At 39.1% G+C, this 16,424-nt stretch overlaps 3 protein-coding genes across 3 annotated transcripts; 2 read left to right on the top strand and 1 right to left on the bottom strand.

The window, feature by feature from the left end:
- Positions 1-10,581: 10,581 nt before the first annotated feature.
- Positions 10,582-12,744, top strand: LOC109791295 (2-hydroxyisoflavanone synthase). The gene is made up of 2 exons (XM_083071162.1): positions 10,582-11,584; positions 11,806-12,744. Exons 1-2 carry the CDS (start codon positions 10,682-10,684, stop codon positions 12,475-12,477), a joined length of 1,575 nt encoding a protein of 524 aa, XP_082927288.1. The 5' UTR covers positions 10,582-10,681; the 3' UTR covers positions 12,478-12,744.
- Positions 12,745-13,875: 1,131 nt separating this feature from the next.
- LOC109791300 (putative glucan endo-1,3-beta-glucosidase A6) lies at positions 13,876-15,210 on the top strand. Its single transcript, XM_029269835.2, has 2 exons — positions 13,876-14,029; positions 14,113-15,210. Exons 1-2 carry the CDS (start codon positions 13,984-13,986, stop codon positions 15,120-15,122), a joined length of 1,056 nt encoding a protein of 351 aa, XP_029125668.1. The 5' UTR covers positions 13,876-13,983; the 3' UTR covers positions 15,123-15,210.
- A 272-nt stretch (positions 15,211-15,482) lies between these two features.
- Positions 15,483-16,091, bottom strand: LOC109791296 (histone H3.2). Its single transcript, XM_020350576.3, has one exon. The coding sequence runs from the start codon at positions 16,016-16,018 to the stop codon at positions 15,608-15,610; it is 411 nt and encodes a 136-aa protein (XP_020206165.2). The 5' UTR covers positions 16,019-16,091; the 3' UTR covers positions 15,483-15,607.
- Positions 16,092-16,424: the final 333 nt, after the last annotated feature.

Genomic DNA, 16,424 nt, shown 5'->3' with positions numbered 1-16,424 from the left:
TTATTATGTTAAAATCAGTTTTTGCATTCCAAGTGTTCGTAAAATACTAAAAAAATATTTCTTATAACATTTATCTTTGTTTAAGCACTTTTATATTTCTTCAATTAATCAAAATTTTCATTCCTAACAGTTTAGTTTAGTATAATTAGTTATTTGTATCAAGTGTTGTTTAAGTCTATTGGGAGACCATACTCATATATACTCATCAATAATCTAATTGTACAAATTGGTACAATTACCAAATAGATAATAAAAAATAAAAAATAAAAAAAAATAAAAAGTTTCTAGTGTCGTTGTCAAGAACTTGCGTCTCAATACTTAGGCAAATTCACTTTGATTACTAATCTAACTCACAAAAGAATTGGGTGGTGAAAGACTAGAGACTCAAACTTTATCTAGGAAGTGAAGTTGAATAAATTCCCTCTCATTATGCAGTTTGTGACATCATCTACCCCGCATCATATATTCAACATAAAAAGGACATAATTTTCTTTAAAATAAAATAAATTCAAAAATACTTCAATTGAAATAAAACGTTCTATTCTGAATCATGAGTAGAGAGTTCACATTATAGAAATACTTTCATAGAACATAAAATTACTTAAACATAAATCCTTAGGTAAAAATAAATAACATAATCCATTCCATCAAAACACAAGAAACGAAAATTCCCTAATGTTAAACCTTGGTGTCACATAGTCTAATCAGAGCTTCCCGACTAGACTTCCCCATCAAAACCTTCGACATCATGTTGAGGCTCACCTGCACATCACAATAAAATAGGAAACACAGATAGCAAAAGGAGTGAGAAATATCTCAATTAGGCTCGATGTGCATAAACAAATGTTAAATAGCCCACACACTATACATGCAACATACATTGCATATCAAAAGCAATCATAATCACCCACATGTATTGATTTCATGCATACTACTCACTACATGCATGTGGTGCCATACGAAATTTACATATTTCTTGTCACTAGTATGCTGATATAGCAACACACCTAGGGCACATGTAATCATAAATATATCACTGGTGGCCCAAAGACATATTTGAAATTCGCATGAGTACACTAGCATGTGGCCTCAATGACACACCTCGAATAATCCAGTACACCGGCATATGGCCTAAGCGGCACACCTGGAGGCATATATGCTTATGATTCATGTCACACATTTACTAGTCATGTACTCTTCACTTATGCTCTAACACATGCTTGCCACATTCACCGTAAAATCATAACCTTCATCATATTCCATACCAACACAAGACAACACATCACACATAGCATATTTAAACATGATACGTAGGTCGAGGCATCATAGAGAGTGAAGGAATTCATGAAAACTGCAAGTAAGGAAGATCATAGTCGTGGCTCTTATGAACATGATTTCACATTTTCATCATAAATCATTCATAATTATCCCCTCTCATACTTCTTATTTTTTAACTATTGATATAGGTATCGCAAGTCATTCCCAAGATTAAGTACTTAAAGGATTAGACAACCCACAAACTTTCTTTTTTTTCTTAATCTTCAATGACATTGTATGGTCTAAACATGGTATCTAGAGTTATGCATATTCTATCGAGCTGATCTTTATCTTATTGGAAATCTACGACAATTATCTACAATTCTTATATTCACCTCTACTTCTAATTTTATCAACTATGCATGTTATGCTTAAAATACAAAAATGTGATATTTTTGTCTAATGTTTACAGCTTGACCTTTGCTTACTAAAATGATCATGATTTGAGTTCTAAACCTCCTTTTTTAGTAATTTTAGCGACATTTGAAAGCTAACATCTAGGGATACAACTTTAATGAAGACCAAAAAAACTAATTCGATCATCTACTCGCTCAAGTGAGCTATTCATTTGCTTAAGTGAGATAGTCAATTTGCTTGAGCGAGCTCCTATCCAAGATTCTCTATCTAGGACACTTGAGCGAAGCATGACCATACAGATCATGATGTTTTTGATTTCTAAGTTTCTAACTTTTTCTCCACATCATTCCTTAATACTCCCAATATAAATCAAATTGGTAAAATCTCAATTTAAAGCCTATTACTATACAATTAAGTTATCAATTACTCCAACAAACATTCATATGCCAAAACATCATCAAACTTTTTAGTTCACTTTACTCTATACTTTAGGATTCCTACAGGAATTACAAACACTCACAAATTCATGATTAAAGCAAATTACACAAAATTGTTTACACATGTATTTCAAACATCACATATCACGCACATAAGAACAGTACGAAACACAAATTCATAATTTATAAATCAAAATTAGGATTTATCCCTCATAGCATATACGAACAAACAAAAGATTAGGATCAATCTCTCTACCCAGCAAATAATTCACACCTAGAGCGAGACTATATTCACTTTTTATTTACCTCAATAGATGCTAGACGAAAGACATGTAAGATAATTATGTCTCATGTGAGAAACATATGATGTATAAAAGGACTAATAAACAAAGAAATAAATAATTAAGGATTAAATCATAAATGGGCTTAATAGATAAATTTTGAGAATAATTGTTATTTGATGGGAATAACAATCTTTAAGGGTTATAAATATCCACTAATGTAAAATAAGGTTCACATCCTTAACAGAAAGTATTCTCTCAAATCCTAGTCATCATAGAAGATAGAGAGAGTAGAAAGAAAAGTCAAAAGGAGTGAAATCTTGGTTCTCTTCTCAAGAAGATCAAAGTACTCTAAGGATTAAAGGAGATTTCCATTATGGAGAAATGTGCATATTATTTCTTATTATTATATGAGTATCATGAATTTCAAAGATCATTTTTAATTTTCTATAACTGATCTATTAAAAAATCATAGAACTTACATGACAGGGATCTTCGAAATGCAATCTTCGAAATGCACTCTAACAACCTCTACATTCTAGGAAGCTCTTAAGTTAGAAAGAGAAGAGAAAGTGTGAGTTGAGAGAAGCATAAAACTAGCTTGTTTCCCCCAAAACCTTCCTTTTTAAAACTTCTTTCCCTCATTTTTATTAATTAAAATATTCTTTTCTCCATCATAAAATATAATTAAAATACACAATTCTCAAAAATAACTCATATAATAATATTATACTTTCTCAAAAAAAATTAACTAAAAGTATCTATAATTATGTTTTTTTTTAAAAACCTATATTAATTTAAAATTAAATTAATCGATAAAAACATCTTTTATTAATTTTTGAAAATTTGGAAGTGTTACATTATATAAAAAAAACTATGTAAATAAGTTTTCAAATTAAACATACATTTAAATAGGTGCAGTCATGACATTAAGAAAAAAAATTATTTCACATAAAACAGACAGGTTAAACTTAGATTTGCCAAAGTCTAATGAGAGTGTTTTTAATATGAATTAATCCGTTAAACTTTGACCAACCCTACTAAATCAACCGATGAGACAATAAAAAGACCTAAACTATTTTTAATTAGGTCATATTTGACAAGACCCGCACTAATTGTACTACCCGTAAGGGAGAATGATACACCACCTAACTCTAAGTATAGGGCGTACGAGATTGGTCAATTATGTTAAAAAAAATATTGATTGAGTTCCCCAGTTTACTTTCGATGAAAAATAATCTATAAACACCCGTGTGTTATTTGACATTTAGAGGGAGAAAGAGAGAGCAGAAAGAAAAATATAAATAATAAATTAATGATATGATGTATCATGTATCTAATATTAATATATATATATAGTGATATACTTTATAATAATATAATATTTTTTATTAAAAATTATTTTTATATATGTTGTATATATAATATATGTTAATATATTATTAAAAAATATAAATATAGATAATATTGACATATAATATATTTTATTAAATTTTATTCAAAATTAATATTAAAATTATAAGTAATTATATATTATATATATTTATATTTACATATATTAAAAAATAGTTTTAATGACACCTATTATAAAGTTTTTAACAATGTTTTTATTGAAATTTTAATAAAATATTTGATATATTGTTACTCTATTTTGAAATAAGACATGGACGGTAACTGCTAAATTATTTGATATTCAGTTTGCTAAATCCATTACTCCTACTTGGAATAACAAAATGTCAGCATCTTTGAGTTTTTTTTTGGTGCACTGGAAAATTAAAAGAAACTACAAACGAAGGAAGGAACGTCCTCTAGCATCATCACGTAGAGCTTCACATAACGAATGAGGAGGAGAGCCAAAGACAACAAAAGGCCTATCAAGAGACCCCCCCCATCTTTGCCAAGATATCTGCACAAGCATTCCCCTGACGCAGAATATGAGAAAGTGCTACCCTCCAATCACGCCTTAGCAATTCACGTATCTGCTGAATAACCACCCCAAAGTTGTGAAATTTGGGAACATGTGCCATAGACACCAGCCTAAAGGCTTCCAAAGAATCTGTTTCACATTGCACCTCTCTAAAACCAGCATCCCACGCAAGCAACAATCCATGTTTCAATCCCAATAACTCGGCCAGCAGCACTGATGTGGTTTGATGCCGCCCAGAAAACCCCGTCTTCCAAGTCCCTTCGTGGTCCCGAATAACTCCTCCAAAGCCCACGCAGAGATCCCCACTCTTATAACTACCATCTACGTTGACTTTCACCATTGGGGGAGTTGGCTTACACCATGTGACTTCCTGCACCTCATGAGAATGCACTTGTTCGCCTGCGAAAGCATTGTTCCAATCACACAGTGTGGAGTTAATCTTATAACGGACCTGCTCCATATTCCACTCTTCTCCTCCTAACACGTCCATATTACGCCACCGCCATGTCCACCACATAACAGCCAAGAACTTGCTACATTGAGCGCTATTCACCCCCCTTTGAATCCAAGTTCTCACTTCATGATTGAAGAAGTTTATATTTGAGAAGCCAAACTGTAGCCAAAGCGCTTTACTGTACTTGCAGTCCCGCATGCAATGTAAAACCGATTCAGTATCCTCGCCACATCTAACACAAAGGGGGGATAGAGCCAAGCCACGGTTGAACCTGAACAAATTAGTAGGCACTGCCACATGAAGCATCAACCAAATTATGACTTTCACCTTCTCAGGGCACTTAATCTTCCAAATCCACAGCCACTCACCTTCAGCAGGCAAAGGACGGTTTTTGTTACACAACCACTTATAACCACTCGCTGCGGAGTATTCCCCATCCGTTCTAGCTGTCCAACTCCAAACATCTGGAACATTGCCAAAGCCCATTATATCAACCTGGTTTAGCATGTCCTTGATGTTATCTGGTACCAAGGTGTACAGGCTATTCCAATCCCACGACCCATCTTTCCACACGTCATTGATCTTCCTTTCAGTATCAGAAATATGCACATAAGGCACATGGTTACAAAGACGATCCATAGCGGACCATGAGTCAAACCAAAAGGACGAGTTACCATCTCCAAACCGAATCTTAAACCCATCCCTAATTTCATGTGTAGCCCGAACAATCCCTCTCATAATATTAGACATAGAGCCCGTGCTGGTTAAAGACAAAATACATCTCCCCCTTAGATACTTGTGCTCCAATATTTCCCGCCAAAGAGAAGGTTTACCAACAAGTAGCCCCCAAACAAGCTTCCCAAGTAGAGAGATATTGGCCATCCTGGTATCACGAATTCCAAGCCCCCCATACCTCCTTGGCGCTATTACTTTCTTCCAACTCACAAGGTTCAAGCTTCTAGTAGCACCCTCCTTCCCCCAAATGAAATTCCTGGACACCTTGTCAATGTCATTACAAATGGTTTGCGGTAACCACAAAGTTTGCATAGTATAAGTAGGCAAAGATGTCAGTACCGATTGAGCCAAACAGATTCTACCCGCCCTATTTAGCATATTCCTTTTCCACGACGCAAGTCTAGAATGAAGCTTTTCAACCATCGGCAGAAAATGACTTCGACCCATCCTTCCAGGTACAAGAGGGAACCCCAAATACTTCCCCAGGTCATTACAAAACTGCATATTAGTGGTAGCACTGAAGTCACGAATCACTGAAGCAGGGGTCTTGGCGGAGGCATAGGCTTTCGATTTCTCATAATTCACCTTCATGCCTGACGCGACACAGAACTCCTCTAGAACCTCAACAATCAGATGGCGTTGACTACTCTTAGCTTTACAGAAAAGCAAGACATCATCCGCAAAAAGAAGGTGAGATATGCGCGGTCCTCCCCGAGCGACACTGACTGGGCACCACCTCCCTTCTTCGACTCTAAGAGAAATAAGAGCTGACAATTTCTCCATGCAAAGGACAAATAAGTAAGGTGACATAGGGTCTCCCTGACGAAGGCCTCTAGATGGACTAAACCCCTCTAGCCTCTCCCCATTCCACAAAACCGACAGCTTGGAGGAGCAAACACACTGCATAACAAGGGAGATAAATATAGTAGGAAAACCAAAGTCATTCAAAGTGTTTCGAAGGAATTCCCATCCAACCCTATCATACGCCTTCTCCATGTCAATTTTAAGAGCCACTGTCCCAACTCTATCTCTAGACTTCTTCATATAACTCAAGATTTCCTGCGCTACAACTGCATTATCTACTGTGCCTCTCCCAGGGACAAAGCTGCTTTGAAGCGGTCCAATAAGCTTATGCATTAGCGGTCGCAAGCGATTGACAATGACCTTGGTAACTATTTTAAAAATCACATTGCACAAACCAATCGGCCGAAATTGTTTAAGATCAGTTGGGTCATTCACCTTTGGAATAAGCACCAGTAACGTCTCGCACAAACGGGAGTCAAGCGAGCCGGTTGTGAAAGTCTCAGCCACTAGTTTCCAAACATCCTGACCCACCACCCCCCAGTATTTCTTGAAAAATATTGCTTGAAATCCATCTGGACCCGGCGCTTTAAAGGATTTCATCGACATTACCGCATTCTTAACCTCCTCGACAGTAACATCTCTCATTAAAGCGTCCCTTTCCTCGTTGTTTAGACAAGGAAGTGGAACATGAGCAAGAGCTTCCGGGGTAGATCCAATTGGAGAAGTAAACAAGTTCCTGTAGAATCTATTGGCTTCTGCTTTCAAAGTAGCTTCATCCGTACACCATGAACCATCTTCTAAGAATAGACCTTGAATCTTATTACGTCTCCTCCGGATTATTGTTTGAGTATGGAAGAATTTCGTATTCTTATCACCATATTTCACCCACTTCTCTCTAGACTTCTGGTACCACAACATCTCCTCTTGAGCAAGGATCTTAGCATGTTCTCTTTGTAAACTTTTCTCTAAAATCAGCATATCACTAGAGCGACAAGATTCTAGCGCCCTCTGGACACCTGTCAATCTCGCTTCCACCCTCCTTTTATTTCTGAATATATTACCAAATTTCTCCTCATTAAACCGCAATGCCTCATCTTTCACTTGAGCAAGAGAGTCCAGAACAAGTCCCTGACCAACACCCCAAGCATCATTAACCACCGAATCAAATTCCTCATGGAGAGTCCACGCTGCTTGGAAACGAAACGGTCTCGTGTCACGAGATGGCACGAAGCCACTGCATCTCACAAGAAGAGGGGAATGATCCGAGTGAATACGGCAAAGATTCTCAACATACGCCTCCGGGAAAGCATGTCGCCATTCATAGTCAACCAAAACTCTGTCAAGTCTCTTCATAATTAACCGAGAGAACCTTTCCCTACGTAACCAAGTGAATCTCGAACCAGTGGCACCAACATCCATCAAACTACAGTAGTCAAGTACCCTTTGAAACTTATCTGCTCCATTTCTACTAAAACGACCCCCACTGACTTCTGACGGGAGAAGGATCTCATTAAAATCTCCAATCAACAGCCACGGTCGATCCATAGTTTGACGCAGAGTAATCAGATGAGACCAAAGATTTTCACGAATGGAAGGAATAGGACTTCCATACACCGCACTGCATAACCATGTAGAGTCCTGCCTAGTGATACTAACAGTAACACATTGATGGAAATGGTCTATCAGGTCCACAACAACACCCGCATGCACACTACACAAGACCCAAATACCACCTGAGTGCCCTTGAGCTTCCACCACCGCCCCTGGATAGTATCCCATGGAATTCCAAAAGCGACTCGCACTAGCAAACTGGATATGAGTCTCAACTACAATAAACATCGAAGGTTTGAACTGGCTCACCAAGTTCCTTACGTGGGGCTTACCCTCAGTATTGGCTGCCCCGCGAACATTCCACGAAATGATTTTAAAATCTCTGAATACCATCATAAACAACAGCATAAAGGTGAAGAAAGAAAACACTGTCTTCTACTGACCAGGATCCCAGTGCATTCCTACATCAGCTACTTTCGTACTCACGGTGCCTTCCCCCTTTGATAAATTCACTTGGGAAGATGCTTGTGGCCCACTATTTCCTTTCTTCAATTTTGACTCAAGAGCTTTCCCACCCTTGGAAGTCTGCTTCGGTCCTTGCGACATGGTGCCACGAAGAAGATCCGGAGATATCACTATCCCAGTTCCTAAGTCGAAGCCTGGCATCACATCCTTCTTGTTAGCCTTGTCATTTATGTTTTCATTTAACATAACAGTGTCACCTTTTATAGCGAGTTGACTCACTGAGTTCGCCATCACCGTGGATGACTCAGGACTGAGTCGCACGTCACTCTCCTTGGTCACATGCATGGGTGGTCTCTTTTCTTTAATAGTTACGTGCCTCTCCTTCTCTTTATTTTTTGTCACATGTAAATTCTCCCTGCGGGCCCGCTTCTTTCCTTTGACCATCCTTGTTCCATCTTGTGCACTACTAAAGGGGGAGTTAATGTTAGTAACAGCCAAAAACGGTTTAGTTCCCATATTGTCATGCTGCTGCAATATCTTATGTTGACTGGAATCTTTAATGTTAAATGATTGTGGAGATACCCCCGTATTTTTCTCCGCAATCCCGTCCTTAGTTCTCTCAGCAGCCACACCCTTAATTTTCTCCTTTCCCCCTTTATTCCTTCTTCGAACTACCAACCACTCTCCATGAAGAGCGTCCTCCGGATCTCCCGTTGTGATATCCGTCCCTTCCTTACTAATCTCAGAATCATTCCCTTGATTTCCGTCCTGATTAAGCCCCGTCACCGTAACTTCCTGAACTGGAGCGCCTCCCTCTACCACCGGAGACTGGACATTGGAAGGATTAGGCGGCAGTGTAGCACAGTCTCTACTCAGATGTCCATAACAGCCACATTTAGCACAAATCAAGTGTAATCCCTCATATTCCACCTTGTACCAATGGTCACGGAACCACACCTTTCCAACCACTGGCACAGTCAAATCAATTTCAACACAAACTCTAGCGAATTTCCCTCTGGCCACATTGACTGTAGGCATATCCACCCTACTCGGAACACCAACTGCTGATGCTAAACCGAGAAGAAAGCTTTTGTCAAAGAACATTAGATTTAAGCCAGGGAAGCGGATCCAAACAAGTGTTTTGTTAACTTGTGTGGATGGAGAGACAAAGTCTGGCTCCCATCGTTGCACCGAGAGATAATGATCAAAAATCATCCAAGGTCCCCCGGTCATAACCTTCTCTCGTGCTGACTCCTCTTCAAACTTGACCACAAAGAAGCCATTTCCCACGTCCATTAGATCAAAACCACTATGGAGTTTCCATACTTGTTTCAGCCTCTCCCTCATTGTCATAAACCCAATAGTCTTTCCAAGCAACTTTACTATGAGAGCGTCCTGCCAAGGGAGGCACAACTTCTCAAAGACCGCATCGTCGAGATATACCTTGGGTTTAAGTCTGTTGCCTTCTTCATACACTATCTTCATAAGATTTTGTCCCACAAGATCAACCTCCTCCATCATTGGTGGGGGGGATCTCCCTCCCATCATTTTGTCCCTGAAGGACACACCAGCTTGAATCATGTTACGGTTGACTCCCCCACCTCCATCAGGTGGTTCACCCATCTCCTGGTCAGAACGAGCAGTGGTCGCAGAGAACACAAAGTTTTCCTCCATTTTTACCCTAATTCAGCATCTTTGAGTTGAGATTGGTGGATATTATTTCTTTATTTTCAAGTGCATGCATTTTAAGATTTTACCCATTACACTGTTACGATGGCTGTTTAAATTTCTTAAAAGCAAAATGCGTAGCAGCTCTCATTGGATTATCAGTCTCATTCCAACTTGAGACCCACCAAAATGCACGGCACAACATCTTAGACCACAAGCGCAGTAGGTGAATCAGATGGAATTTCAAAACCAGCGGCGTTTTAATTTATTTTCAATTTAAAAAAGCACTTGTTTTTGTCTATGTTTACATGTTATTATTGAGTAAAATATAGAAAACATTAAAAAAAACAAAAACAAAAACATAGAAATTCAGTAAACGACAAAAACTACTGTAATATATTTATTTACTTTAAAAAAAAATATAAAAAAAAACTTTGAATGAGTCCGCTGACATTTTCGACTGTAAGACATTAAGAAAAATTTATTTTGAAAATAAAAAACCTCGTAGGCCCACCAGAATGAAGACAATAATTGGGGTTATAGTGTCAATCATTTGATTATAAAAGGAAGAGTCGCAAACCAGTTTCGACAGGCCAAAAAACATCTGGTTAATTAGCCTCTAACCCGGGATTTCTCTTCCTAGTTCCAACACAACACCGAGGATCAAACAAACACAAAAGGCGCCATGTTGCTGGAACTTGCACTCGGTTTATTGGTGATAGCTTTGTTCATGCACTTGCGTCCCAAACCTACTGCAAAATCCAAAGCCCTTCGCCACCTACCTAACCCTCCGAGTCCAAAGCCTCGTCTTCCATTCGTTGGCCACCTTCATCTTTTGAACAAACCCCTTCTCCACTATTCCCTCATCGATCTCTCAAAACGCTATGGTCCTTTATACTCTCTCTACTTTGGTTCTATGCCAACCGTTGTTGCTTCAACCCCTGAGTTGTTCAAACTCTTCCTTCAAACCCACGAGGCTGTTTCTTTCAACACAAGGTTCCAAACCTCTGCCATTAGGCGTCTAACCTACGACAACTCCGTGGCCATGGTTCCCTTTGGACCATACTGGAAGTTCGTTAGAAAACTCATCATGAACGACCTCCTCAACGCCACCACCGTTAACAAGTTGAGGCCACTGAGGACTCAAGAGATTAGAAAGGTTTTGAGGGTGTTTGCTCAAAGTGCAAAGACCCAACAAACCCTTGACATCACCGAGGAGCTTCTGAAGTGGACCAACAACACCATCTCAATGTTGATGTTGGGTGAGGCCGAAGAGGTTAAAGACATGGCACGTGAGACCGTTAAGATTTTTGGAGAATACAGTCTTACTGACTTCATTTGGCCCTTGAAGAAGCTTAAGTTTGGACAGTATGAGAAGAGGATTGAAGAAATATTCAACAGGTTTGACCCAGTCATTGAAAAGGTTATCAAGAAGCGCCAAGAGATCGTGAGAAAGAGAAAGGAGAAGAAGGCAAAAAATGAAGAGAGTGAGGAGAGCGTGGTTTTCCTCGATACTTTGCTTGAATTCGCTGAGGACGAGACCATGGAGATCAAAATTACTAAGGAGCAAATCAAGGGTCTTGTTGTCGTAAGTTTCCTACTCCTTTTCTTTTTTTTCTTGGAAGCCTTTGTGATATTAACTACATACTATGGTTAAGATCAATAGTGGTCACTTAGTTAGAGCATGTTTAGACTGATACAATATTGAAAGTTTATCTACTAAAAATAAAGAGTATTATTCAAACAGACTCAAAATTTCTTTTATCTCCATAGTGACTTAACTAATGAATACACTCTTGTTGTATGTAGGATTTCTTCTCTGCGGGGACAGATTCCACAGCTGTGGCAACAGATTGGGCTCTGGCAGAGCTTATCAACAACCCTAGAGTGTTGCAAAAGGCCCGAGAGGAGGTGGAGAGTGTTGTGGGAAAAGATAGACTTGTTGATGAAGCTGATATTCAAAACCTTCCTTACATCAGAGCCGTTGTGAAGGAGACATTCCGCATGCATCCACCACTCCCTGTGGTCAAAAGAAAATGCACAGAAGAGTGTGAGATCAACGGCTATGTGATCCCAGAAGGAGCTTTGATACTATTCAATGTTTGGGCTGTAGGAAGAGACCCCAAATATTGGGACAGACCAGCGGAATTTCGCCCTGAAAGATTTTTAGAAAATGGTGGTGAAGGTGATGTAGGACCTATTGATCTTAGGGGTCAACATTTTCAGCTTCTCCCATTTGGGTCAGGTAGGAGAATGTGCCCTGGAGTGAATTTGGCTACTTCAGGAATGGCAACGTTCCTTGCATCTGTTATCCAATGCTTTGACCTGCAAGTGGTTGGTCCAAACGGACAAATATTGAAAGGTAATGACGCCAAAGTAAGCATGGAAGAGAGACCTGGCCTCACCGTTCCAAGGGAACATCATCTCCTTTGTGTTCCACATGCAAGAACAAGTGTCGCTGCTAAACTCCTTTCCTCATAAGAAAATATACACCAGTGTGTTGCCATGGATATTACTTTTTTGTACTAATAATCATTATCTCAATAAGGTGTTGTTGATACACAATTAGGCATAGTCTCAACACATGCTTGGGCTCTCACACATACACGTGTCACCCCCAATTTGTCTCAATATTTTGATGAAACTTTCATTTTTTTTTCTCAAAACGAAATATTGTAATGACGTACTCAAATCTTATTGTTTGCTCTCTTATCCTTTTATTATATTATCTCGACAAATTTGTGGTAAGCCTAGTACATTCACATAATTTCGCCTGTCATATCTTCTTATTGCAAAGTAGACTATCATTCATTAGGAAAGTAGAAAACAATTGAAAATTATTGTGGGTTTTCGTGTAAATGTAAAATATAACATTTAATTATATTTTTCTTGTAATAATGAGGCTCGCAAATTTATACTTACACGTATTTTTTATTTTATATTATATTTTAAGCTGACCTTAATAACCAACTAGTAAGAAAAAAGACACTCTATAATACTGACACGTTTCCTTCTATTATTAGTACAAATACTCGTGGCAAGAAGGTATTAGTAACGAAAGTGTATCAAAACCCTAATAGGCTAATATCTTAAAGATGGAGAGTGTTTTTGTTTAATTGATTGAATTATTTGTTATGCATGACCCTGAGTCTCTGTCATTCTATTCGCATTATTGTTGGTTTTCTTAAAAACATTTAAGGTCCACAACATAAGAGATCGGATTCCGCAATTTCGAAATATTAAAAGTTTATATCAATAATTTATACGTTAATTTTTTAAATCACTGTCTTTTTATATAGGATATCGTACAGTACCATATACCTAGGAGTAGAATCATACTGATGATGTTGCCTATTACACCTAGAATAATTTCTCCAAGACACAGATGGGACCAACATGAAAAGTATTTTTATGTCAACAATTTTCTGCTTAATTTTTTCATTCAATTGCCTAGAACAATAGAATCAAACGAGACAATAAATTCATAAAGAGGGAGCTATTTGAGAGTTGAATTTCATTGGAACAATAGCCATAATGTAAGCTACTCTCAAATTATTGCTATACGGTTTCTCCCTTTTCACAAGAGAAACGTGACACCATTTCAATACCCTGATTTTCATACATTACTGACTTCTTTCCCCTTCTAAAGTTTGTGACTAATGTAACTGCGTTTCTTATAATAAAATACTTTGGGAAAACAGGCCAAAGCACAAAGCAAAGAAAACACACCCTTGCCTTTTACCACTAATTAAATCGTTTGTGTTTAACACCATAATTCCATTCATATTTAGCTTCTTCCCGTGAACAGTAAAATATAAGTCACTCTTGGGTGCACCCATAAAGATCCTTGTGAACAGGTGTTTGATTTGTTGCAACTAGTCTTCATTTCATTTCTATAAATTGATACCACTATTGTTCTCTTTACCTCGTACTATTCCTAACCCATTGCAACCTTGGGAGACAACTGGTCCGCTAGCATAAAGAGAAATGAGTCATCTGGCTATATTTCTGGTCTATTTACTTTCGCTATCAAGTAAGTCTGAAATAACACATTAATTCTCTGCAACAGAATCTTATTTTGTAAACGACATAACACCAATTTTCATGATTCAACAGGAGCAAAAGCATCAACTAATATTGGTGTGAACTATGGCCAACTTGGGAACAATCTACCCTCTCCACATCGGTCCATTGAGTTACTAACAACAATGAAAGTTAGCCGCGTGAAGCTCTACGATGCCAACCCCGAGATTTTAAAGATTTTATCAACCACCAACCTCAAAGCTTCTATCATGGTCCCAAACCACGAAATCTCAAGCATTGCAGCAAACCAAACCATGGCTGACGAATGGGTGAAGAACAACGTCCTCCCCTACTACCCCAAAACCATGATCCGCTACCTTCTTGTGGGAAACGAAGTTCTGAGCTACAATTCAGAACAAGGCCACAAAATGTGGCATGACCTTGTCCCAGCAATGCAAAGCATTGAAAGATCCCTCAAGGCTCAGAACATCAGAGACATCAAAATCGGTACCCCATTAGCGATGGATGTGATGCAATCAACGTTCCCACCATCAAGCGGCACATTCAGATCAGACATAAGAGACACCGTGATGGCACCAATGCTGAATTTCCTAGACAGAACCAAGTCGTTTTTCTTCATCGACGCATACCCCTATTTCCCGTGGTCACAGAACCCCTACAACATCAGCCTCGACTTTGCCCTATTCAGGGGAAATTCAAGCATCAGAGATCCTGCCAGTGGCTTAGTCTACACCAACTTGTTAGACCAAATGCTTGACTCCCTCATCTTCGCAATGTCTAAACTCGGGTACCCCAACATCAACCTCGTAATATCCGAAACAGGATGGCCCAACTCTGGCGACAGAGAAGAACCTGGAGCAAACACATTCAACGCCGCCACATACAACCAAAACCTAATCCACAGAATGACAACAAAACCACCCATTGGAACCCCAGCTAGACCAGGGATCGCAATACCAACCTTCATCTTCTCACTGTTCGATGAAAATCAAAAGCCAGGGCCAGGAACAGAGAGACACTGGGGCTTATTACACCCTGATGGAACCCCAATTTATGACATTGACTTATCAAGCCAGACCTAAAGAAACCCATCAATTTATAGGTTTCAAAGCTTTCGAATGTAACACTTAAAAACGCTTTTAAAAAAATAAAACTTTTGCAATTCAATTACGTTTACGCACTAACAAACCATCGTTACAAGTAAAACTACACTTAATCCATTAAGTACTAAACCTAGAAAATTATAATAACACATAAAATTCTAAATTCAAACTCAACTCGATTCTTTGTTATAAATCAAAATAATATACACAAATTCACAATAATCCGAAAAAGCCTTAATCATAGTAAAAGTCAAGAAAATCAAAACCCCAATAACACGATTTAAAAAATAATAATAATAATAATAAATCAAAGAGCAAAACCACACTAAAGTGAAACAATTGGAGCAGAAAGACGATAATTTCATTCATAATAGAGCGTTACATAATCTTGAAAGAAAACCGCATTAACAGCTAAACAACAACCAACGCTTGAAATTATCTATACAGACAAGCTAGGGTTAGGCTTAAGCACGCTCGCCCCTGATGCGCCTAGCTAGTTGAATGTCCTTGGGCATGATGGTGACGCGCTTGGCGTGAATGGCGCAGAGGTTGGTGTCCTCAAAGAGACCAACGAGGTAGGCCTCGGCGGCCTCCTGGAGCGCCGACACGGCGGAGCTCTGGAATCGGAGGTCGGTCTTGAAGTCCTGCGCGATTTCCCGAACAAGGCGCTGGAACGGGAGCTTGCGGATGAGAAGCTCGGTGCTCTTCTGGTACTTGCGGATCTCGCGGAGCGCCACCGTGCCGGGCCTGAATCGGTGGGGCTTCTTCACGCCGCCGGTGGCCGGAGCGGACTTTCTGGCGGCCTTCGTCGCCAGCTGCTTCCTCGGCGCCTTGCCGCCGGTGGACTTACGAGCGGTTTGCTTTGTGCGGGCCATTGAGAAAAGAGGCTTTGTGACGAAAATCGAAGTTTAGTGCTTTTGCTTCTTTGAAGTAGTTGAAGCGTTGGAGGGAGGGGTTGGTTATATATAGTGTGGGATTTTGAAATTGGGGTGTGTGCGGGAACTGTGAGAGAGATGAATGGGGGAATGTTGAGCGTTGATTTGTTGGGGGAATCGATGGGTGGGATTCGTTTGAGGGTGTGACAGTGCGCGGATCGGTGACGTGGCAGGGAGGAGTACGGAAGGCCGTTGATCTTGCTATAATGAAGGGCGGAGATTGAATTGCGTTACGCGATGCGGATTGGTGTATTCTTGAAGAGGAAACGAAAAGAAATTTTGATATTTGGGTGGGTTCTGAAAATGGGGCTGCCAAATCAAAAACTTTGAAGTTTGAACCCATGTC

This window comes from Cajanus cajan, chromosome 3 (assembly GCF_000230855.2).
Source record: "Cajanus cajan strain Asha chromosome 3, NIPB_CcT2T_4, whole genome shotgun sequence".
Classification (NCBI taxonomy): Eukaryota; Viridiplantae; Streptophyta; class Magnoliopsida; order Fabales; family Fabaceae; genus Cajanus; species Cajanus cajan.
The sequence above is the reverse complement of the archived record's forward strand: the minus strand, read 5'-3'. Positions and strand labels throughout refer to the sequence as shown.

Coding starts and splice junctions, on each gene's coding strand:
- LOC109791300 (XM_029269835.2), top strand. CDS start 13,984: ATGAGTCATCTGGCTATATTTCTGGTCTATTTACTTTCGCTATCAA. Junction 14,030..14,112: donor CTATTTACTTTCGCTATCAA/GTAAGTCTGAAA, acceptor ATGATTCAACAG/GAGCAAAAGCATCAACTAAT.
- LOC109791296 (XM_020350576.3), bottom strand. CDS start 16,018: ATGGCCCGCACAAAGCAAACCGCTCGTAAGTCCACCGGCGGCAAGGCG.
- LOC109791295 (XM_083071162.1), top strand. CDS start 10,682: ATGTTGCTGGAACTTGCACTCGGTTTATTGGTGATAGCTTTGTTCATG. Junction 11,585..11,805: donor AAATCAAGGGTCTTGTTGTC/GTAAGTTTCCTA, acceptor TGTTGTATGTAG/GATTTCTTCTCTGCGGGGAC.